Genomic DNA, 23,795 nt, shown 5'->3' with positions numbered 1-23,795 from the left:
AGCTTCTGCTCACCTAGAGGTGGCAGATGAGTTCCCAGATGCCATTAAGAAAATCATTGAGAAGGAAAGATATGTACATGCTCAAACAGGTTTTTCTTTGAGATGGAGTCTCACCCAGGCTGGAGTGCAGTGGAGTGATCCTAGCTCGCTGCAACCTCTGCCTCCTGGGTTCAAGCGATTCTCCTGCCTCAGCCCCCGAGTATCTGGGATTACAGGAGCCTGCCACTACACACAGCTAATTTTTTGTATTTTTAGTAGAGATGAGGTTTCACCATGTTGGCCAGGCTGGTTTCAAACTCCTCACCTCAAGTTATCCACCTACATTGGCCTCCCAAAGTGCTAGGATCCCAGGCATGAGCCACTGTGCCCAGCCTCAAACACGTTATTTAATGCAGACATAAGTGCCCTATTTGGGGTGGGGGAGCCAAAAAAGACATTTATTAGTAAGGAAGGGGAGCAAACATCGGAATTTGTTGTCCAGGTTGGAGTGCAATGGCGTGAACATGGCTCACTGCAGCTTCAATCTTCCAGGCTCAAGCAAACCTCTCGCCTCAGCCTTCCGAATAGTTGCGACTAGAAGTGCACACCGCCACATACCTAGCTAATTTTTGTGTTTTTCTGTAGAGACGGGGTTTTCTCATGTTGCCCAGGCTGATCTCAATTCCTGCCTCAAGCGATCTGCCAGTGTCGGCCTCCCAAAGTGCTGGGATTACAGGCATGAACCACCATGCCTGGCCAAGCACCAGAACTTAAGGCAGGACAACACTACTGTTTTGTGCAATTGCAGTTGGGTTTATGATCAGGGCTGCCTTTACCTATGAAGCTGCTAACCCCTGAGCCTTGAAGGGAAAAGATAAACACCAGCTGCCAGTCTTCTGGTTATACAAGAAAGCCAGGGCAGAACAGCCATGGTGGCTCACACCTATAATCCAACACTTTGAGAGGCCAAGGCAGGAGGTAAAAAGGCCTGGACAACAAAAATTATTTTTCTAGATTGGTTTGCCCCTGAAATCAGGAAGTACCTTGCTAGTGACTGCTTGTTAAAGTTCTTTTGATATTGGACAATGCCCCTGGCCACCCAGAACTTCATGAGTTTAACACTGAAGGCATCAAAGTGATCTACTGCCTCCAAACAAGGTCTCTACTTCAGCCTCTAGATTGGGGGGTCGTAAAAACCCTCAAGGCTCATTACACACGTACTCTACGGAAAAGGATTATTAAAGCTACAGAAGAGAACTTCAGCAGAGCGAACATTACTAAAGTCTGGAAGGGTTACACCACTGAAGAGGCCATCAAGCCTGAAACAATAAATTCCTGCTGGAGAAAACTGTCTTCAGATGTTCATGACTTCATGGGATTTATAATAGAGCCCATGAAGGAAATCACGAAAGAGATTGTAGAGACAGCAAAAAAGGGTAGAGGGTGAGGGATTTCAAGAGATAGATCTTGGAGAAATTTAAGAACTAACAATCTGGAAGTGGGTGGCTCATGTCTGTGGTCCCAAATGCTTGGGAGGCTGAGGCGGGAAGATCACTTGAACCCAGGAGTTTGAGTCCAGCCTGGGCAACATAGCAAGACTGTCTCTATAAAAAATTAAAAATAAAAATCTTAAAAAGTAGGTCTGGCTGGACACAGTGGGTCACGCCTATAATCTCAACACTTTGGAAGCCCAAGGCAGGTGGATCACCTGAGGTCAGGAGTTCGAGAGCAGCCTGGCTAACATGGCGAAACCGCATGTCCACTAAAAATACAAAACTAGCTGGCTGTGGTGGCACATGCCTGGGCGACAGTGCAAGACTCCATCTCCAAAAAAAAAAAAAAAAAAGCCAAAAAAAAAAAAAACAACAACAAAAACAGGCCGGGCGAAGTGGCTCACACCTGTAATCCCAGCACTTTGGAAGGCTGAGGCAGGTGGATCATTTGAGGTCAGGAGTAAGAGACCAGCCTGGGCAACACGGTGAAACCCTGTTTCTACTAAATACAAAAATTAGCCCAGCATGATGGCACACACTTGTAATCCAAGCTGCTTGGGAGACTGAGATGGGAGCGTGGAGGCTGCAGTAAGCCGAGATTGTGCCACTTCACTCCAGCCAGGGTGACAGAGTGATACCGGTCTCAAAACACAGGCGAGGCGAGGTGGCTCACACCTCTAATCCTAGCACGTTGGGAAGCTGAGGTGGGCGGATCACTTGAAGTCAGGAGTTCGAGATCAGCCTGGGCAACATGGTGAAACCCCATCTCTACAAAAAGCACAACAACTTAGCCAGGCATGGTGGTGCATGCCTGTAATCCCAGCTACTCAGGAGGCTGAGGCATGAGAATCATTTGAAACAGAGGGGCAGAGGCTGCAGTGAGCTGAGATCGCGCCACTGCACTCCAGCCTGGGCAACAGAGTAAGACTCCAAATCAAAAAATAATTAATTAATTAAAAATAGAAAAGCTAACATATACCACACTGAAGAAATTAACAGAAGACAGCTGATGGAAAGGAGTGCTTCTGAATGAGTGCCAGATGATGAGAAAGAAGCTAGAGAAGCAGCAGCAGTACCAGAAAAGAAAATGACAATCTGGTAGGAGGATTCTCATTATTCGAGACTGTTTTTGACTTCTTTTATGACACAGACCCAAGACATGGGCACTGAAACTAAGTGTAAATGGTAGAAGAAGGAACAATACTGTATATAAACATTTTTAGGGAAATGAAAAAGAAAGTCAGGCAGAAATCGTGAGATATTCCCATAAAGTTACACAGACTGCCTGTCTCTCCTTCCACCTCTTCCACCTCTGAGGCAGCAAGACCAACCCCTACTCTTCCTCCTCCTTAGCTGTTCAATATGACGTTGACGAAGATGACTTTTGTGGTGATCCATGTCCACTTCATAAATAGTCAATATATTTTCTCTTCCTTCCTTCTTTTCTTTTTTTAAAAGAGTCAGGGTCTCGGGAAGCGAAGGTTACAGTGAGCCGAGATCATGCCATTGCACTACAGCCTGGGCAATAGAGTGAAACTCTGTCTCAAAAATAAATAAATAAATAAAGAGGCAGGGTCTGTCTGGATGCTCTGTTTGGACCCTCTGTAATCCAGGCTGGCGTGCAATGGCACTATCATAACTCAATGCAGATTTAAATTCCTGGACTCAAGTGTTCCTCCTGCCTCAGCCTACTGAGTATCTAGAGCTATAGGTACACACCACCCAGCCTGGCTAATTTTTCCTACGATTTTCTTAGTAATATTTTCTTTCTTCTAGCTTACTTTAAGAATACAGTACATAATACATATAACATATAAAAAGCATGTTAATCAACTGTTTATGTTACCAACAAGGCTTCTGGTCAACAGTAGCTTGGCCCAGCGCGGTGGCTCAAGCCTGTAATCCCAGCACTTTGGGAGGCCGAGACGGGCGGATCACAAGGTCAGGAGATCAAGACCATCCTGGCTAACACGGTGAAACCCCATCTCTACTAAAAAATACAAAAAAACTAGCCGGGCGAGGTGGCGGGCGCCTGTAGTCCCAGCTACTCGGGAGGCTGAGGCAGAAGAATGGCGTAAACCCGGGAAGCGGAGCTTGCAGTGAGCTGAGATCCGGCCACAGCACTCCAGCCTGGGTGACAGAGCGAGACTCCGTCTCAAAAAAAAAAAAAAAAAACAGTAGGCTATTAGTAGTTAAGTTTTTGAGGAGTCAAAAGTTACATGCAGAGGCTGAAGGTGGGCAGACTACTTGAGCTCAGGAGTTTTGAAACAAACCTGGGCAATGTGGTGAAACCCTGTCTCTACAAAAAATTAAAGAATTAGCCAGGCATGCTGGTACGGGGCCATAGTCTCAGCTACTTGGGAGGCTAAGGTGAAAAGATAAGCTTGAGCTCAAGAGGGTGAGGCTGCAGTGAGCTGTGATTATACCACTGCACTCCAGCCTGGGAAACAGAGTGAGACCCTGCCTCAAAATAAACAAGTTTATATTCAGATTTTCTTTTTTTTTTGAGATGGAGTCTCACTCTGTTACCCAGGCTGGAGTGCAATGGCGCGATCTTGGCTCACTGCAACCTCCACCTCCCGGGTTCAAGCGATTCTCCTGCCTCAGCCTCCTGAGTAGCTGGGATTACAGGCGTGTGCCACCAAGCCTGGCTAGTTTGTTTTTTTTTTTTTTGAGATAGAGTCTCGCTCTGTCACCCAGGCTGGAGTGCAGTGGTGCAATCTCGGCTCATTGCAAGCTCCGCCTCCCGGGTTCATACCATTCTCCTGCCTCAGCCTCCTGAGTAGCTGGGACTACAGGTGCCCACCACCAAGCCCAGCTAATTTCTTTTTGTATTTTTAGTAGTGACGGAGTTTCACCATGTTAGCCAGGATGGTCTCCACCTCCTGACCTCATGGTCTGCCAGCCTCGGCCTCCCAAAGTGCTGGGATTACAGGCGTGAGCCACTGTGCCTGGCCTAATTTTTGTATTTTTAGTAAAGACAGGGTTTCGCCATGTTGGTAAGGCTGGTACCAGACTCCTGACCTTTTGATCTGCCCACCTCGGCCTCCCAAAGTGCTGGGATTACAGGCATGAGCCACCGTACCCAGCCTATATTCAGATTTTCAACCGCACAGGGCTTGGGGTCCCAACCCCCATGTTGTTCAAGGGACAACTATATAGCCTGTTGCTCCCAAACTACAAACCTGTAAAGTAACACAGTAAGTATTTATGTATCTAAATATAAAAAAGGTACAGTAAAAATACTGTACTATAATCTTATAACAGTTTTAAAAATGACCACTGTCATAAATGCAGTCCAGCACTGACCAAAATGTTGTCATACAGGGCCGGGCGTGGTGGCTCACACCTGTAATCCCAGCACTTTGGGAGGCCGAGAGGCGGGGAGATTACTTGAGGTCAGGACTTTGAGACCAGCCTAGCTAGCATTGTGAAATCCCGTCTCCACTAAAAATACAAAAATTATCTGGGCACGGGCTGGGCATGGTGGCTTATGCCTATAATCCTAGCATTTTGGGAGGCTGAGGCAGGCGGATCATCTGAGGTCAGGAGTTCAAGAACAGCCTGGCCAACTTGGTGAAACCTCATTCTCCACTAAAACTACAAAAATTAGCTGGGCGTGGTGGTGGGCGCCTGTAGTCCCAGCTACTCGGGAGACTGAGGCAGGAGAATCGCTTGAACCTAGGAAATGGAGGTTGCAATGAGCCGAAATAGTGCCACAGTACTCCACCCTGGGAGACAGAGGGAGACTCTGCCTCAAAAAAAAAAAAAAAAAAAAGGAGGTTTCAGACAGCGGAACTCATGGAGGTTCCTGGAGGGTGGCATGCCCAGGGAGGTCATGGAAGCTCCACGCCCCTTCCCCCATACCTCGCCCTATTCGACTCTTCATATGAAAAAATCCTTCAAGTCAAGAAGAATACAAGGAACTGAGAGGAGTTAGGAAAAATATAAGGGCCATGTACTCGACCCCCAACCCCTACTCTCGGTGGGTGTGGGTGATAGGAACTTTATGTCTGGAGATCTAAGAGTAGCATGAACTTCTGCTCTGCTTCTCTTCTAGAATTTTAAGAAGGTGGTAGACTGGCAGATGTGACCTGCCATCACACAAGAATGGAAGAGATGGTAGCACACTGAGATATGTTGGAGACCCCTAGGAAATTACCCTTCAGTTTCCTGTGACTCCTAAGTGATGGAGAAAGGCTAAAAGTTCTTGTGGGCAAGGAGAGAGGGAAGGAGCAGAAACTGGTGATGGTACATAAATCTATACAAGGAGAACTGGGTGTGCTTGCATTATTATTTTTAATGTTTAGATAATCAATGTACATTCTTGCTAAGTCGACCACGGTGGCTCATACCTGTAATCCCAGCACTTTGGGAGGCAGAAGCAAGAAGATCATCTGAGGCCAGGAGTGCAAGACCAGCCTGGCCAACATGGCGAAACCCCATCTCCACTAAAAATATAAAAATTAAGGCCGGGCGCGGTGGCTCAAGCCTGTAATCCCAGCACTTTGGGAGGCCGAGACGGGCGGATCACGAGGTCAGGAGATCGAGACCATCCTGGCTAACACGGTGAAACCCCGTCTCTACTAAAAATACAAAAACTAGCCGGGCGAGGTGGCGGGCGCCTGTAGTCCCAGCTACTTGGGAGGCTGAGGCAGGAGAATGGCGTAAACCCGGGAGGCGGAGCTTGCAGTGAGCTGAGATCTGGCCACTGCACTCCAGTCTGGGGGACAGAGCGAGACTCCGCCTCAAAAAAAAAAAAAAAAAAAAAAAAATATATATATATAAATTAGCCGGGCATGGTGGTGGACACCTATAATCCCAGCTACTTGGAGGCTGAGCAGGAAAATCGCTTGAACGTGGTAGGCGGAGGTTGCAGTAAGCCAAGATTGTGCCACTGCACTCCAGCCTGGACAAAAGAGCAAGACTCTGTCTCAAAGGCAAAAAACAAAAAACAAAAAAACTCTTTGCTATACATAGTTTTGTTATTTTTATTTTTAAGGAAACTGTATTTCTGAAAGTAGCATTTGAAGAGAAGTTTATTACAGGTTACTGACAAAGTCAATCTATCAGTTAATATATATAACAATCATTTATTTTTTTTTTTAAAGAAAAAAAGAGGCCAGGCCTGGTGGCTCATGCCTGTAATCCCAGCACTTTAGGAGGCCGAGGCGGGCAGATCACAAGGTCAGGAGCTCAAGACCAGCCTGACCAACATGGTGAAACCCTGTCTCTACTAAAAATACAAAAATTAGCCGGGCATCGGGGCGCCCACCTGTAATCCCAGCTACTCGGGAGGCTGGGGCAGGAGAATCGCTTGAACCCACGAAGTGGAGGTTGCAGTGAGCCAAGAAGATCTAAAACCAATAACCTAAGTGTACAGCTTAGTGAGCTAGAAAAAGAAGATCAAACTAAATCCAAAGCTAACAGAAAGAAGAAAATAGTAAAGTTTAGAGTGAGGATAAGAAAATGAGGACTAAAAATACAATGGAAAAAAATCTATGAAACCAAAAGTTGGTTCCCTGTAAAGATCAACAAGGGTCGGGCGCGATGGCTCACGCCTGTAATCCCAGCACTTTGGGAGGCAGAAGCAAGAAGATCATCTGAGGCCAGGAGTGCAAGACCAGCCTGGCCAACATGGCGAAACCCCATCTCCACTAAAAATATAAAAATTAAGGCCGGGCGCGGTGGCTCAAGCCTGTAATCCCAGCACTTTGGGAGGCCGAGACGGGCGGATCACGAGGTCAGGAGATCGAGACCATCCTGGCTAACACGGTGAAACCCCGTCTCTACTAAAAATACAAAAACTAGCCGGGCGAGGTGGCGGGCGCCTGTAGTCCCAGCTACTTGGGAGGCTGAGGCAGGAGAATGGCGTAAACCCGGGAGGCGGAGCTTGCAGTGAGCTGAGATCTGGCCACTGCACTCCAGTCTGGGGGACAGAGCGAGACTCCGCCTCAAAAAAAAAAAAAAAAAAAAAAAAAATATATATATATAAATTAGCCGGGCATGGTGGTGGACACCTATAATCCCAGCTACTTGGAGGCTGAGCAGGAAAATCGCTTGAACGTGGTAGGCGGAGGTTGCAGTAAGCCAAGATTGTGCCACTGCACTCCAGCCTGGACAAAAGAGCAAGACTCTGTCTCAAAGGCAAAAAACAAAAAACAAAAAAACTCTTTGCTATACATAGTTTTGTTATTTTTATTTTTAAGGAAACTGTATTTCTGAAAGTAGCATTTGAAGAGAAGTTTATTACAGGTTACTGACAAAGTCAATCTATCAGTTAATATATATAACAATCATTTTTTTTTTTTTTAAAGAAAAAAAGAGGCCAGGCCTGGTGGCTCATGCCTGTAATCCCAGCACTTTAGGAGGCCGAGGCGGGCAGATCACAAGGTCAGGAGCTCAAGACCAGCCTGACCAACATGGTGAAACCCTGTCTCTACTAAAAATACAAAAATTAGCCGGGCATCGGGGCGCCCACCTGTAATCCCAGCTACTCGGGAGGCTGGGGCAGGAGAATCGCTTGAACCCACGAAGTGGAGGTTGCAGTGAGCCAAGAAGATCTAAAACCAATAACCTAAGTGTACAGCTTAGTGAGCTAGAAAAAGAAGATCAAACTAAATCCAAAGCTAACAGAAAGAAGAAAATAGTAAAGTTTAGAGTGAGGATAAGAAAATGAGGACTAAAAATACAATGGAAAAAAATCTATGAAACCAAAAGTTGGTTCCCTGTAAAGATCAACAAGGGTCGGGCGCGATGGCTCACGCCTGTAATCCCAGCACTTTGGGAGGCTGAGACTGGCGGATCACGAGGTCAGGAGATCGAGACCATCCTGACTAACACAGTGATAACCCTGTCTCTACTAAAAATACAAAAAAATAGCCGGGTGCAGTGGCGGGCGCCTGTAGTCCCAGCTACTCAGGAGGCTGAGGCAGGAGAATGGCGTGAACCCGGGAGGCAGAGCTTGCAGTAAGCTGAGATCGCACCACCACTGCACTCCAGCCTGGGCGACAAAGCAGGACTCCGTCTCAAAAAAAAAAAAAAAAAAAAAAAAAAGAAGATCAACAAAAGTGACAAATCTTTTAGTTAAACTACAAAAAAAATGAGAGAAGACTCAATTACTAAAACCAGAAATGAAGGAGGGGCTGTAACTAATTACTAAAAATAAGACATAAGTTAAAAGGACCATAAGAAAATACAATAAACTGTGCCCTAACAAATTAGATAATTTAGATGAAGTGAACAAATTCCTAGAAACACAAACCATCAAACACAAGAAGAAATAGAAAATCTGAATAGACAAGTAAGGAGATCAAATCAGATTTGAAAAAACCTTCCAACAAAAAAAGGCCAAGAATCAGACAGCTTCACTGGTAAAGCAAACATTTAAAAGAAGAAATAAGCCAGGTGCAGTGGTTCATGCCTGTAATCCCAGCACTTTGGGAGGCTGAGGTGGGCGGATCACTTGAGGTCAAGCGTTCAAGACCAGCCTGGCCAACATGGCAAAACCCCATCTCTACTAATAATACAAAAATTAGCCTGGTATGGTGGCAGGTGCCTGTAATCCCAGCTACTCAGGAGGCTGAGGCAGGAGAATTGCTTGAACCTGGGAGGTGGAGGTTGCAGGGAGCTGACATTGCACCACTGCACTCCAGCCAGGGTGACAGAGTAAGACTCCTGTTTCAAAAAAAAAAAAAAAAAAAAAAAAACAAATAATACCAATTCTCCTCAAACGCTTCCAAAAAACACAAAAGAGAGAACATTTCCAAACTTACTCTATGGGGCTAGGATTAGCCTGATAACCGAGGCAGACAAAGATACTACAAAGAAAGAAAAACAGACCGGGCGTGGTGGCTCACACCTGTAATCCCAGCACTTTGGGAGGCCAATGTGGAGTTTGAGACCAGCCTGGTCAGCATGGTGAAACCCTGTCTCTACAAAAATTACAAAAATTAGCCGGGTGTGGTGGTGGGCGCCTGTAATCCCAGCTACTCAGGAGGCTGAGACAGGAGAATCGCTTGAACCCAGGAGGTAGAGGTTGCAGTGAGCTGAGATCTCGCTACTGCACTCCAGCCTGGGCAACAAAGAGGAAAACTCCATCTCAAAAAAGAAAGAAAAAATACAATTGAATATTCCTATGAAAACAGATGCAGAAATCCTCAATAAAATACTAGGAAACCAAATTGAGCAGCATATGAAAGGATTATACACCATGACCAAGTGGGATTTATCCCCATAATGCAAGGATGGCTCAACATTTGAAAATCAATCCATGTAATACGCCAAATTAATAGAATGAAGGAAAGTAACCACATGATGATTTTATGTATTTATTTACTTTTTTTTGGAGACTCAGTCTCACTCTGTCATCCAGGCTGGAGTGCAGTTGCGCAATCTCAGCTCACTGCAACCTCTGCCTCCCAGGTTCAAGAGATTCTCCTGCCTCAGCCTCCTAAGTAACTGGGATTACAGGCGTGTGCCACCACACCCAACTAATTTTTTTTTTTTTTTTGGGAGAGATGGGGTTTCACCATGTTGGCCAGGCTGGTCTTGAACTCCTGGTCTCAAGTGATCTGCCCACCTCAGTCTCCCAAAGTGCTGGGATCACAGGCGTGAGCCACCGTGCCTGGCCTATTTTAATTGATGTAGAAAAAGCATCTGACAAAAACTAAAACATTTTCATGATAAAAACACTCCATAAACTAGGAACAGAAGTGAACTTCCAGCCAGGTCTGCTGGCTAATGCCATAATCCCAGCACTTTGGGAGGCCAAGGCAGGCAGATCACCTGAGGTCAGGAGTTTGAGATCAGCCTGGCCAATATGGTGAAACCCTGTCTGTACCAAAAACACAACATTGGCTAGTTGTGGTGGCGGGCACCTGTAGTCCCAGGTACTAGGGAGGCTGAGGCAGGAGAACTGCTTGAACCCAGGAGGCAGAGGTTGCAGTGAGCTGAGATCACATCACTCCAGCCTGGGCATCACAGAAAGACTCTGTTTCAAAAAAAAAAAAAAAAAAAAAGACCAAAAAGAAGTGAAGTTCCTCAACACAATAAAGTCCATATATAAAAAACACACAGCTAACATCATACACCCACACATCATACATTTCACAGACTGGTAAAAGGCTGAAAGCTTTCCCCCTAAGATCAGGAACAAGACAAGGATGCACACTTCGACCATTTCCATTCAATACAGTACTAGAAGTCCTAGCCAGAGGAATTAGACAGAAAAAGAAATAAGAAGTATCCAAGTTGGAAAAAAACCTGTAAGACTATTTCTGTTTGCAGATAACACAAACTTAAATATAGAAAACCCTAAAGAATCCAAACAGATCGCGTGCAGTAGCTCATGCCTGTAATCCCAGCACTTTGGGAGGCCAAGGTGGCAAGATTGTTTGAGGCGAGGAGTTTGAGACCAGCCTGGGCAACTTAGTGGAACCCTGTATAGACACAAAAAATGCAAAAATTAGCCAGGCACGGAAGAGCACGTCTATAGTCCCAGCTACTTGGGAGACTGGGGCAGGAGAATCAATTGAGCCCAGAAGGTCAAGGCTGCAGTAAGCTGTGATCATGCCACTGGACTCCAGCCTGTGTGTCAGAGACCCTGTCTCAAAAGAAAAAAAAAAGAATAAAATTGGAAAAATTAACTCAAAATGGACCAAAGACCCTGGGTGCAGTGGCTCATGCCTATAATTCTAACACTTTGGGAGGACAAGGCAGGAGGACTGCTTGAATTCACGAGTTCAAGACCAGCCTGGGCAACATGGTGAAATTCCATCTCTACAAAAAGTACAAAAATTAGCCAGGTGTGCTGGCATGCATTTGTAGTCCCACCTACTTGGGAAGCTGAGGTGGGAAGATCACTTGAGCTTGGGGAGGTCGAGGCTGCAATAAGTAGCCATTAAACTCCAGCCTGGGTGACAGAGTGAGACCCTGTCTCAAAAAAAAAAAAAACAAAAAACCAATAGGCTAAAGACCTAAATTTACGAGCTAAAGGTACGAAACTCTCGGTAGGAAACACAGGGGCAAATTTTCATGCACGGATTTGGCAATGGTTCCTTAAAAATGATACCAAAAGCAGAAACCACAGAAGAAAAAATAGATAAATTTGACTTCATTAAAATTCCATTTCTAGGGAGGGCTGGATTACAGCAGGTACTGGGAGACTACATAATCACTTGCCCCCTCCCTGGCACTGCTGCCCCCTGGAAGGTCTGCCTTCAGTTCAAAAAAAAAAAAAAAAAAAGATCTTTCTGGCCACATTAAAAAAAGAAAGAAAATTTAAAAATTGTATGCATCAAAAGACACTAATTACTAAAGTGAAAAGACAACCCATAAAATGAGAGAAAGTATTTGCAAATCACATAGCCAATGAGGGGGTTAATATCCAGAATCTATAAAAGAACTCGTACAACTCAACAACACAAACAACCCAACTTTAAAATGGGCAAAGGAGGTTGGTTGCAATGGCTCATGCCTGGAAACTCAGGACTCTGAGAGGCTGAGGCAGGAAGATGGCTTGAGCCCAGGAGTTCAAGACCAGCCTGGGTAACAGACTATGAGACCTTGTTTCTATAATAACTGGGCAAGGCCAGGCCTGGTGGCCCACTTCAGGTCAGGAGTTCAAGACCAGCCTGGTCAACATGGTGAAATCCTGCCTCTACTAAAAAAAAGATACAAAAATTAGCTGAGCATAATGGTGTGCGCCTGTAGTCCCAGCTACTCCAGAGGCTGAAGTAGGAGAATCACTTGAACCCGGAAGGTGGGCTGGCTCACACCTGTAATCCCAGCACTTTCGGAGGCTGAGGCAGGCGGATCACAAGGTCAGAGATCGAGACCATCCTGGCTAACATGGTGAAACCCTGTCTCTACTAAAAAATACAAAAATTAGGTGGGCGTGGCGGCGGGCACCTGTAGTCCCAGCTACTCGGGAGGCTGAGGCAGGAGAATGGCGTGAACCCCAGAGGTGGAGCTTGCAGTGAGCCGAGATTGTGCCACTGCACGCTAGCCTGGGCAACAGAGCAAGACTCCATGTCAAAAAAAAAAAAAAAAAGAAAGAAAGAAAAAAGAAAAAAAAAGGCAGAAGTGCAATAGGCCCAGCAATTCCACACCTAGGTATACCGATAAGAGAACTGAAAATGGATTCACAGCAGTATTATTCACAATAGCCAAGCGGTGTGAACAACCTAAGAGTTCATTCACAGATGAGTGGATAAACCAAATATGGTATGTACACACAGTGGAAGATGTGGCCAAAGGAGGAATGAAATTCTGATACAATCTACAATGTGGATGAACCTTGAAGACATCACGCTCAGTGAAGAAATCAGAGCCTTCCAACAGAGGGAGGGGGAGGGGGTCTGCCCACCTGACAGAGGTGAGGGAGAGGCGTCCACGTCCCTCTGCACCAGCTCAGCAGGTGGGAGCTCTACCTTATCCTCTTCAGGCCCCCACCGGCTCTTCCGCTTCCTCTTCACGGTAGCTACGGATGGTGGCTTCCCAGGGGCAGCTGGAGCAGGGATGACGCTGGGCACAGGCGTGGACGAGGCGGGGCAGGTGGTGGCTGGGGGTAAGGACCCTGACAGGGCTTCAGGAGGGGACTTGCGCTTCAGGCCGGGGTCGGGTGCTGTGAGGCTGCCTGTGGAGCTGGCCTTGGCTTTCCGGAACTCCTCCAGCTTCTGTCGGTAGTACTTGTACCCTTGGCTGTTGGGCTCGTACAGAAAGCTGCAAAGGAGAGTTGGGGGGTGCACTGTCAGCTGGGCCCGAGGCCCTGTACCTGATTCTGGGCAGGAACAGTTCTGGCCTTGAGTGCCCACGTTGGCCAGGGTCATGTCATGATCACGGTCTCCACCACAGCCTCCTGGCAGTGGCTTCTGGTTCTGGTGGCCTGATGCCCTTCCTTTGAACTGTGGGTCACTCCAATCCTCACCCTGTATTTATCAGGCACCCATCACACTGTCATTGTTTACCCTGCTACAAAGGGAAAGGGCAGGGACCCTCACACCATTCCCCAGGGCCTGGGAAAGCCGAGACATTCACACCAAGAAATCTCAGATTGTGGGGAGACACCAGACATGAGACAGGGCAGAGGGACTTGTCTTGATCCCAATGGCCTCTCAAATGCATCTTTGAGACACTGAATATCAGAACAGAACAAGTAGCTGATTTTCACTTTCTATGGGGGCAGGCAGCCTCAGGGCAGTGTGGCTTCCAGTAAGGCCAGGAGCACAGGTCTTCTCAGTCCCTACCCAGCCTGAGGAACAGAGCAAGTGGCGCTGGTTCACAGCTGGGTTCCGCACCTACTGGCGCCTCTCAGACTGTACACATCCCCAGTCCACAGGACTTTTTTTTTCTTTTTTTTTTGAGACAGTGTCGCTCTGTCGCCCAGGCTGGAGTGCAGTCGCGTGATCTCGGCTCACTGCAAGCTCTGCCTCCTGGGTTCACGCCATTCTCCTGCCTCAGCCTCCCGAGTAGGTGGGACTACAGGCGCCCACCACCATGCCTGGCTAATTTTTTGTATTTTTAGTAGAGAAGAGGTTTCACCGTGTTAGCCAGGATGGTTTCGATCTCCTGACCTCGTGATTCACCGCCTCGGTGCTAGGATTACAGGCGTGAGCCACCACGCCCAGCCATAGGACTGTCTTTGAGGTCTATGCTAAAAGGAAGAGTCGTGGCCAAGTTCCACATGGCAGAACACTGGGAGAGAACCGAATACGTGTACAGCCCTGAATGCATGTTACGGTGCTGAACAACATGGGGCTGGACCTGCACTTGTGAATCTGGAGGGATGGTCACTGCACCAAGGCATGCCACTAATATGAAGTAAAGGGTCAAGCATGCTCTGAAGTCCTTTTGTGTAAGACAGAGACCAGGCGCAGTGGCTCACGCCTGTAATCCTAGCTCTTTGGGAGGCCGAGGTGGGCAGATCACCTGAGGTCAGGAGTTCGTGACCAGCCTGGCCAACATAATGAAACCCCATCTGTACTAAAAATACAAAAATCAGCTGGGCCTGGTGGCACGCGCCTGTAGTCCCAACTGCTCGGGAGGCTGAGGCAGGAGAATCGCTCGAACCTGGGAGGTGGAGGTTGCAGTGAGCCAAGATTGGGTCACTGCACTCCAGCCTGGATGACAGAGTGAGACTCCATCTCAAAAAAATAAGATAAATAAATAAATAGTGAACGAGCAGCAAGAGACCCCTTAGACAATTTCTACGTGAGCCTGTGTGTCTACGGCCCTGCTAACATCCGGTACCTCAGGAGGGTGGGACAGAAGGACAGGAGATGGCAGCATCTTCTCTGTAATCCTGGGTCATGGTACAAGTGTGACTCAGTAAGGGACATTTGTGCAAATTAAGAGATAAAAGCCACAACTGTTCAGGAGGGTAGGGAACAGTTGGTCAGATTTGGAAAAGACACTTGACAGCCGGGTGAGTTCAGACACAGATTTGAGGCCAAGCTGGGGAGGCTCACTTGCCAACGCTAAGTGGGCGTGGGGGTGTGGGGGCACCTTCCTGGCCTCAGCTGGTGCTTCACCCTGAATGTCCTCCAGGATGGCCCAAGGATGCATCACAGTCCCCTGGAGGGTCTGTCCGTCTTGGGGAGGAGGTTATAATGGCACCCAATGGTGGACCCCCATGAGAGGGAGAAAGTGGAGCCCCCCCCCCACCCCATCTAGAACAGGGCTGGGTGCACCACCAAGGCTCCCCTCTGGTGGAACTAATCCCACCCTGAGCCCAGTGATAACCACTGTTAAGGTGTTTCCTGTCAGTTTCAACAAAGATTTACCTTAATAGAGCTGTGATCCTATTTTACATATCCCAGCTTTTAAAAAAATTTCTGCCTGAAGCTGATGACATAAGCCTTTCCTGTTAGAACGGTGGAAGCATGTTCATTGACTGGCCTTGCCTCAGTTTCCTCACGCTGGGCTGCCGGCTCACATGGGCGCCTTCTGAAGGCGGCGTACTCCACTGGGGAGATGCGCTGATTTAGCCCACAGAGGCTGGACACTGTGTCACTGACTTTTCTTTTCTTTTTTTTTTTTTTGAGATGGAGTCTCGTTGTTGCCCAGGCTGGTGTGCAGTGGCACAATCTCAGCTTACTGCAAGCTCTGCCTCCCGGATTCAGACCATTCTCCTGCCTCAACCTCCCGACTAGCTGGGACTACAGGCGCCCACCACCCACACCTGGCTTTTTTTTTTTTTGTATTTTTTAGTAGAGACAGGGTTTCACTATATGTTAGCCAGGATGGTCTTGATCTCCTGACCTCGTGATCTGCCTGCCTCAGCCTCCCAAAGTGCTGGGATTACAGGCATGAGCCACCACGCCCAGCCTACTGACTTTTCATTACTATAGCTGATGCTCTATTGACATGATTTCCAGGATGTATCTCAAAAATGGGAGAATGACTAGTCCAAGGGATGGGCGTTTCCAGCTTTTCATTTTTATTTGTTTGTCTGTTTTTCAAGACGGAGTCTTGCTTTTGTTGCCCAGGCTGGAGTGCAGTGGCACGATCTCGGCTCACCGCAACCTCCACCTCCCGGGTTCAAGCCATTCTCCTGCCTCAGCCTCCTGAGTAGCTGGGATTACAGGCATGTGCCACCACACCTGGCTAATTTTGTATTTTTAGTAGAGATGGGGTTTCTCCACGTTGGTGAGGCTGGTCTTGAACTCTCGACCTCAGGTGATCCACCTGCCTCGGCCTCCCAAAGTGCCGGGATTACATGTGTGAACCACCACGCCCGGCCTCATTTTTTATTTTTTGAGATGGAGTCTTGCTCCGTCACCCAGGCTGGAGTGCAATGGCACGATCTCGGCTGCCTCTGCCTCCTGGGTTCAAGCGATTTTCCTGCCTCAGCCTCCCAAGTAGCTGGGATTATAGGTGCACGCCACCATGCCCAATAAATTTTTATATTTTTAGTAGAGATGGGGTTTCGCCATGTTGGCCAGGCTGTTCTCGAACTCCTGACTTCAGGTGATCCACCTGCCTCGGCCTCCCAAAGTGCTGGGATTATAGGCGTGAGCCACCACACCAGGCCTCCAGCTTCTTTATGGCCATGCAGTTAGTTAAGAATTGTTTCCCAAAGTGGCTGGGGTGTGCCTGGCCCACAGGCGTGACAGGGAAGGGCCAGGAGTGGCCACATGAGGTGGCTGTTAGATTTGGGGGTGAGGGGAGGTCTGCCAACCACGTGGGTTGAACCAGCATTTCTGTGCTTTGGGGCTGCCTCATATCTGACCCTGCACGGAGATTAAACACAGGCGCAAACCTGCATGCCCTGCAGGGGCCTGAATACCTGGTCGTCCCCCCTGACCCGCCCAGTTCTTTCCTGGTCTGGCTATAGTTCTGCAGTGAGTGTGGGGACAAGTTCCCTTCAGCCTCAACTCCTCTGGCTGCCCAGGGTACCCACCCCAGGCGACCTCAACCAGTCTGGCCTCCCCCACAGCCACACCTGACAAGCTGGGCGCCTGTCAGCAATACCCTGGCACAGAAAGGACACACAGGATGGCCGGGGCCACCTGCACCAATAGCATCTCTCAGTTCTGACATCTGGGGAGAGGCTAGGCTGCAGTGACTGGGCCCTAGACCCCTCTGACCGGGCAGAGCCACGAGGCTCTGGGCCTTGAACAGAATTCCATATCCTTGCCTGCTTCTCCTTTGAAAAGGTTTCACAGTCAGTGTCTACCTACAATGACAGCAAACTAGGTTTCTTATTTACATAGCCTTAATCAGGCAAATGAAGGAAAGACACAATGACTTGGAAGAGACTAGTGACCTAACCTTGAGGTGTGGCCAACAACTCAATGGTCCCCAGGGCAAGTCCCAGATTCAGGACACCTGGGGGGCGCTCCGGTCCCAGGCAGATCCCTCTCCTGAACTCCAGGACCAAACAATCCACGACCCCAACACAGGCTCCCGGACACAGAGGTACCAGACTGGGGCACACCTAAATTCCCAGCAGCCCCTCTCCCTGTCCCTATCTACTGGGTCAGCTGAGCCTTGACCCTCCCTGTTCCCAGCCCCCATGTTCCCTCAGTCCCACCTCCTAAGGGTGGCCCACTGCCCTCGTCTGCCTGGACCTGGCCTGGCCATGTCTGCCCACCCTCCACGACCTTGGCCAGTGACCACAAAAAGCACAGTTGCCCCATCTGCGATGAAGTCTGCTGAATCAACCAGCCCAGAGAGCTGCTGTTCCAGGACTTTGTCATGTGCTGTCACACCTCCTCAATGACTGAGTCGGGGCTTGTATAATCTCATGGGCACGTCACCCCCACATCCCCCAGGCACCCACCCGCCTCCCCGGGCACAGAGCAAGTGCCAAACCCACCCAATGAATTGATGCGCCAGTGAACACAGACCCAGCCACTGGGGCTAGGGTGCGACCGCATGGCGGGGGATGGCAGGGAGGCTAGGCTGCTTGTCATGCACCCACCCTTCTGTGGAACTCACATATAGGCTGGGTGTTCCCCCTCTATAGATTCTAAAGTTCCCCATTCCCTGCCACTTCCCTCGTCATAAAGGGGAGACCCTGAGAACGTACACAACATAAACTAAACACTACTGTGAAATTCCACTTGAGAGCCTGACCTGCCCCCGGTCAAGGGCTGCTGTGTGTCCCAAAGGCAACTGGGCAAGTGGTAGAGACTTTCTCCATGAGGTACCTAAAAGACACAAAGGCCCCAAAGGCCCCGTGCACCTGCCTCAGAGACCACCCAGGGGTGCTGGTGTGCGTGTGGGACATGCCTATGGGGAGGCAGAGCCAGGCTCTGGGGTCAGAGACTCTTAGACCTGCCAGCGTCTCACAGTGGGACCCCAGCAAGTGGCTGGACTCTGCTGATCCAGTGTCCTCCCCTGCAGGGGGGCTGTGGCCAAGGTGACGGTCACCTCCCTGGCAGGGCCCCCCTTACCTGAATGCCTGGTTCTCACGGTTGTTCTGGAGGGCAATGGTTTCCACCTCGGGACCCCCATCCGCTATGAACCTGGCCAACTTTTCTGCAAGGTTCTTGACCTCTTCGTCCTCTGGGGGTGAAACTTTAAGCAGGCTGTCAGTACTGGGCTCAACTCACCACACCCAACAGCCTAATTTCTGCTAAGAACCCCAAGGGCAACAAGTGGGGTTTGTTTTAGGAATGATGCAAAGAGAAACAGGCAAATGGGAATCAGATTACTGCACTGGGACCAGACGCCAGAGTTCATAACACACCTCCAGCCCCCGCCCCCTGCCCCCGCCCGCCCCCTGCCCCCCCAACCCGTCCAACAAGGGAGGTCAAGAGGGCCTGGGACACGAGCCGGGACAAAGGATCCAAATGTGACAGCAGGTCTGGGTGGGGCAGGAGGGGAGATGGGAGCACCCCAGGTCACATGGCTGGGGGGTGCTGTTGGGCCTCCTCTCCTGGGGAGAGGCTCAGGGCACAGGGCCACAGGGAACACAAGGAACAAACCTCTGCAGCCTGTGCTTGGCCTGAACATCAATCCCCCCCACCCACTAACACTTGGCTGGGATTTTATGTCATCGCAGTCGAAGACCAGCCAGTATTTCCCCTTCCCCTGAAATTCATCCCATCCGAATGGCACCAGCTGACAGTGTCTGTCCCCCAGGTCCTCAGCTGTACACTACACTTGCCTTGCCCTGTCCTCAGTGCCCAGGAGGAAGCTGGGGCTCATTAACACTTGTTAACGTAACAAAGAACCAACAAGCAAAAGCCCCCTCTACCCAGGGTACTGCCCTGAACTGATCTCCCAGGAGTGACCTCGATCTCCAAGAGCACCCATGTACCCCACACATGTGGCTTGACACTCAGGCTTCGCCAGGTCCTTGGAGCACTGAGGGGGAAGGTGGTGTCAGACCCATTCCCAGAGTGACCCCAGATGCCTGGGAGAATACAGACCTCAACCACCAGTGCCACACAGTGCCACTCCAGCGCCTCCAGGAACCCCGATTCCACACTGGGGCACGGTATGTCCACAGGCCTCCCCAGAACCTCCCGCCCACTCTGTCCACCTACCTTTCTGAGAGGCTGCCTGCGACTTCTGTGCTTCCTTTCTTATCTCAGCCACCTTCTTCCTGTAGTAGAGGAATTCCCTGCTATTCTTATCGTGCAAAAATCTGGAGAGGAGGAAGTTTGCAGAAGGGGGGGAAAATGAGTATCTGTGACAGGCGTATCCCTGCAGCTTCTATTGCACAAAAAAAGGCAGGCTGGCGAGCAGCGACCCAAAAGCAAGTCTCCGTGCCACATAGGAGCCACTCGTCACTTCTAGTGAGAATTAGAAAACGCTCGGAACAGCATCCGGCCCATGCTAGCAAGCAACCAGCCCCGCACTTGCGACTGTGCAGTAAATTCATTCAACAGCACGGCCTTCCCTTCCCCAGAGATACTCACGCAAATGCTGGGTTATCCTTGTAGTCCTCCATAGCTACTTTTTCTAACTCGGGGCCTCCTTCTGCCACAAAGCGGGCCAATTTCTCTATCACTTTCCGAGTCTCGGCTCCCTCTGGGGGTGAAACTTTAAGGAGGCTGTCAGTACTGGGGTTCAACTCACACACCCCACAGTCAATAGGCACACTCTCTCTACGGACCACAACGACAGAGGGGGTGGGGGGAGAAGAGTGTGAGATGCAGGAGGCTGTCGGGCGTCCCAAGTCCAGGCATAAAACACCATGATGAGGGGGGAGTTGGTCTCACTGTCTTGGTGAGACACACTGGGTGGGAGAGAAGTGTGTGAGGCTGTGGTGAGCTCCAGGCTGGAAGCTAGCAGAAAATATATCCTGGTTGTTGGGGGGGAAATGCTTAATTCTTTTCTTTACCAGTTTTCAGCATAACACATCGGTTCCCTTTCATCCTTCAAAGATGACACATTCTTTTTTTAAAAATACCATTATGAGCTCTGATTTAAACACACTGGGTGGGTTTCGATCCATGGCAATTAGTGTCATAGAAGCTCTGCAGCCGGTGGAGCCTCTTCAAGCTGGCTCCTGAGGGCTCTGGACATGGCCCCAGGAGTCTCTGATGGCCTCCTTGCCATCTGCCGGGACAGGGCGCTCCAAGATCAAAGATCATCTCATACACTTCCTGCCCAGACCCAGAGCCAGCCACTTCTCCAAGAAGTCGGTTTCCATGAGAAACTGTGTCTCCAGACCAGCATCTGGGCGCTAGGGATGCTCAATGCCACGGGCTTAATCATTATCTCGGGGCCTTTTCAGTGAACAGAGCTATAAAGATATATTTTTATATATGGATTAGCCTCCCCACTGAGCCATGTGGAACTTGCTTTTGCATTTTTTCCCTGGCCTGTTTCCGAGGCTGAGTTTGTCAGCTACTACACAGATTGCAGCCCTTGTAGGAGATGCACAGAAGAAATTTCTCACTGCCAGCAAGTACCTGGCAACTGGGCAACATGCCAGACCTGCGGCTAATCTTATTCCCCTTGTTGCTTGGGCTGCTGGGAATCGGGGAGAGGTGGGGAGTGTGTGGCCCAGCGAGGGCCGCTGTGAGGTCCCAAGGGCATTCCATGACCATCTTTCACCCTAGGTCGGCCTACTGCCACGGGCCCAGCAACTATCCTGACCTGGTCGCTGTTTACAGGAACAGGTGGGTATCTGAGGCCACGCAGACAGTGGGCCATAAGCAGCTTCAATTCAAGGGCCTCAAGACGCCCGATACCCCTTGCACTGCAGCAGTTCCCAACAGGGTACCCTTGGAGCTGCTGGGGAACCTCTCTAAGGAAAGGACACACATCAGCTCCATTCTGACTAATGGCCCGGGGGCCAGGCTGGCCTCTGATCCGCTCGGACACACAGCCAGAAGCAAGGGGTCTCAAAGCTGTCATGGCACAACTCCACGGTCGCTTCAGTCTGTGCTGTCAGGGTGACGTGACCTCACCAGCCAGCCCTCCACGCAGTTCAGGTGTCACGGGGCCTCATTCTGAACGTGGACGGGGCTAGACTTGCTAGCAATGCTGTCACCACAGCCACCCCCTTTGCCCTCCTACGGTGGGGGATCTGGACAAGCTCACCCATGACCAGTGACCATCCTTTCCTAGGAATAGGAGAGAGCATTCTCCAACCTGCGGCTCATACCTCTGGCCTAAACTCGGGGGACAGGTAACCCAAGGTTGGGGCAGTGCTTCGGGGCCTCCAGGGCTCAGCTGAAGAGCCTTAGAAGCTCCTCCAAGAAGGGATGTGAGGATGCCCTTTTGGAGCATATGCGAGAAGGGCGTGCGCCCCTGCCCTGGCTGGGTGAGTCTCTGTGTGAGTGCAAGATGGATCCCACTGCTCCCAAGATGAAGCCCACGTGCTGATGCCCAGCAACACCCCAGCCCTGCCCCTCACCCTCCTTTGCTCTCCTCACCCCAGAGGGCCCAAGGCTCAGCTCGGAGACCTGGTGGCTGCAACTCAGCCCAAAGCACCCACGCCCCTGGCAGCATTTGCCCTGCCCACCACAGATCCCACCTGCTAGAGCACGGGCACTGGTGGTGGGGGAGCAGCAGCTCCCACAACTTACCTTTGATCTCCAGCCACTGCTCATAGTCCTCCTCCTCGTCCTCATCGGGGGACTGGAAGACACTTGGGCGGTGTGCCACGGGCAGCTGCTTGGCGTGGGAGTAGCTCTTCATGGGGCCTGGCAGGCTGGTCAGCCCCAGGCCTGTTCGCCTGCTGATGAGCAGGGACCTCTTCGCGGCACTGGGGGTGGGTGTGCTGGGAGGGGCGCTGGGAGCACTGGGCGGGGCATCTGGTATAGAAGGAAGGATATGCGCACTCAGGGTGCAGGGTACCTCTCCCGGCTTCCGACCTAACCCAAGTGCTGTGGGCCCCGGGGAAGCTGGGTCCTTGACTTCCAGAACTCAGGGGCTCAGAGGAGGCCACCCTGATTTTACAGATGGGGACAGTGAGGCAGAGAGCGAAAAGACTCATTGTAGTTCCCCAGCCAGAAGAAAAGAAGCCTGGCGCTCTGCAGGGAGCCACTCTGGCTGGAGGCATCTCAATTGCGCTGCACCCACAGGCTGGGACAGTTCTGGGGACAGAACATCAGTTCTGCCGGGTAAGACCCGAGTCCCTGAATCCTAGTTTACAACCACTCCCTTGGAGGTCTGTGGCCAGGCTGACTGGCCGGGGCCAGACTACTGGGTGTTCTCACCCTGAGATCTGATGGGGAAGGGACTCAAACCAGCCTTCCTCATTCTAGGATGAATTTGGCCTTGGGTTAACATTTCTTAGCTGTTCCCTAGGAAACCTGACAAAGGTCGAGGACCAGCTGTCTCACCAGTAACAACGGGCTCTGGTCACTAAATCCCAAAATCAAGAGACATGGGCAGAAGCTCCATGGGTGACGATTTATCCACCTGGCCTGTCACACTGCACACCTGTAGGCAACCAACCTATAGACAGGGGTCCCATTCTTTGCACAGGCATTGCTACCTCTGGGGAAGGCTGGGAATCCCCTGGGGCACTGACAAGGGGTCCAGGTGCAGACCTGGAGACCAGCAATTCTAGCCCACACCTTGCTGTCTAGAGGACCCACAGTGCAGAAGCACCCACAGCAAAGCAGGGGATGGGGCAGGGCTGGTGTGTGACAGCTTCAGGAAGGGCCCTGAGTCCGGTGGGGAGCAGCATCATGAAATTGGCCAGCTCACCACCCTGAGAACCGGACTAGGGCCCCCGGATCATTAGATAGAGGCTGGCTCTGCACTTGGGGGCCTCATCTTTTTTTTAGTGACAGGGTCTCGCTCTGTCACCCAGGCTGAAGTGCAGTGGTGCAATCATGGTTCACTGCAGCCTCGACCTCCTGAACTCCTGGGCTCAAGCAATCCTCCTGGCTCAGCCTCCAGAGTAGCTGGGGCTACAGGTGCCCACCACCATGACTGGTTAATTTTATTTTTATTTTTTTGCAGAGATGGGTTCTTGCTAGGTTGTCCAGGCTGGTCTCACACTCTTGGATTCAAGCTATCCTCCCACCTCAGCCTCCCAAAGGGATTACAGACAAGAGCCACCAAGCCTGGCAGGGGCTTCATCTATTTTTTTTTTTTTTTTTGAGACAGAGTCTCGCTCTGTCGCCCAGGCTGGAGTGCAGTGGCTGGATCTCAGCTCACTGCAAGCTCCGCCTCCCGGGTTTACGCCATTCTCCTGCCTCAGCCTCCAGAGTAGCTGTGACTACAGGCGCCCGCCACCTCGCCAGGCTAGTTTTTTGTATTTTTTAGTAGAGACGGGGTTTCACCGTGTTAGCCAAGATGGTCTCGATCTCCTGACCTCGTGATCCGCTCGTCTCCGCCGCCCAAAGGACTGGGATTACAGGTTTGAGCCACCTCCGCCTCCCAGGCCCAAAAGCTATCCAC

General features: G+C 50.3%; 1 protein-coding gene across 1 annotated transcript in view; it reads right to left on the bottom strand.

The window, feature by feature from the left end:
- SUGP1 (SURP and G-patch domain containing 1) overlaps positions 1–23,795 on the bottom strand; it is a 44,888-nt gene that overhangs the window by 7,910 nt on the left and 13,183 nt on the right. Inside the window, exons 4-8 of the mRNA XM_033200356.1 lie at positions 21,968–22,195; positions 19,847–19,970; positions 19,472–19,572; positions 18,374–18,497; positions 12,841–13,196 (exon numbers count right to left, since the gene is read on the bottom strand). Of these exons, the coding sequence (XP_033056247.1) occupies positions 12,841–13,196; positions 18,374–18,497; positions 19,472–19,572; positions 19,847–19,970; positions 21,968–22,195 (933 nt within the window). The remainder of the gene's footprint in view (positions 1–12,840; positions 13,197–18,373; positions 18,498–19,471; positions 19,573–19,846; positions 19,971–21,967; positions 22,196–23,795) is intronic.

Source organism: Trachypithecus francoisi, unplaced genomic scaffold, assembly GCF_009764315.1.
Source record: "Trachypithecus francoisi isolate TF-2019V2 unplaced genomic scaffold, Tfra_2.0 Lachesis_group5, whole genome shotgun sequence".
Taxonomy (NCBI): domain Eukaryota; kingdom Metazoa; phylum Chordata; class Mammalia; order Primates; family Cercopithecidae; genus Trachypithecus; species Trachypithecus francoisi.
This window is presented reverse-complemented; position numbering and strand designations above follow the sequence as displayed.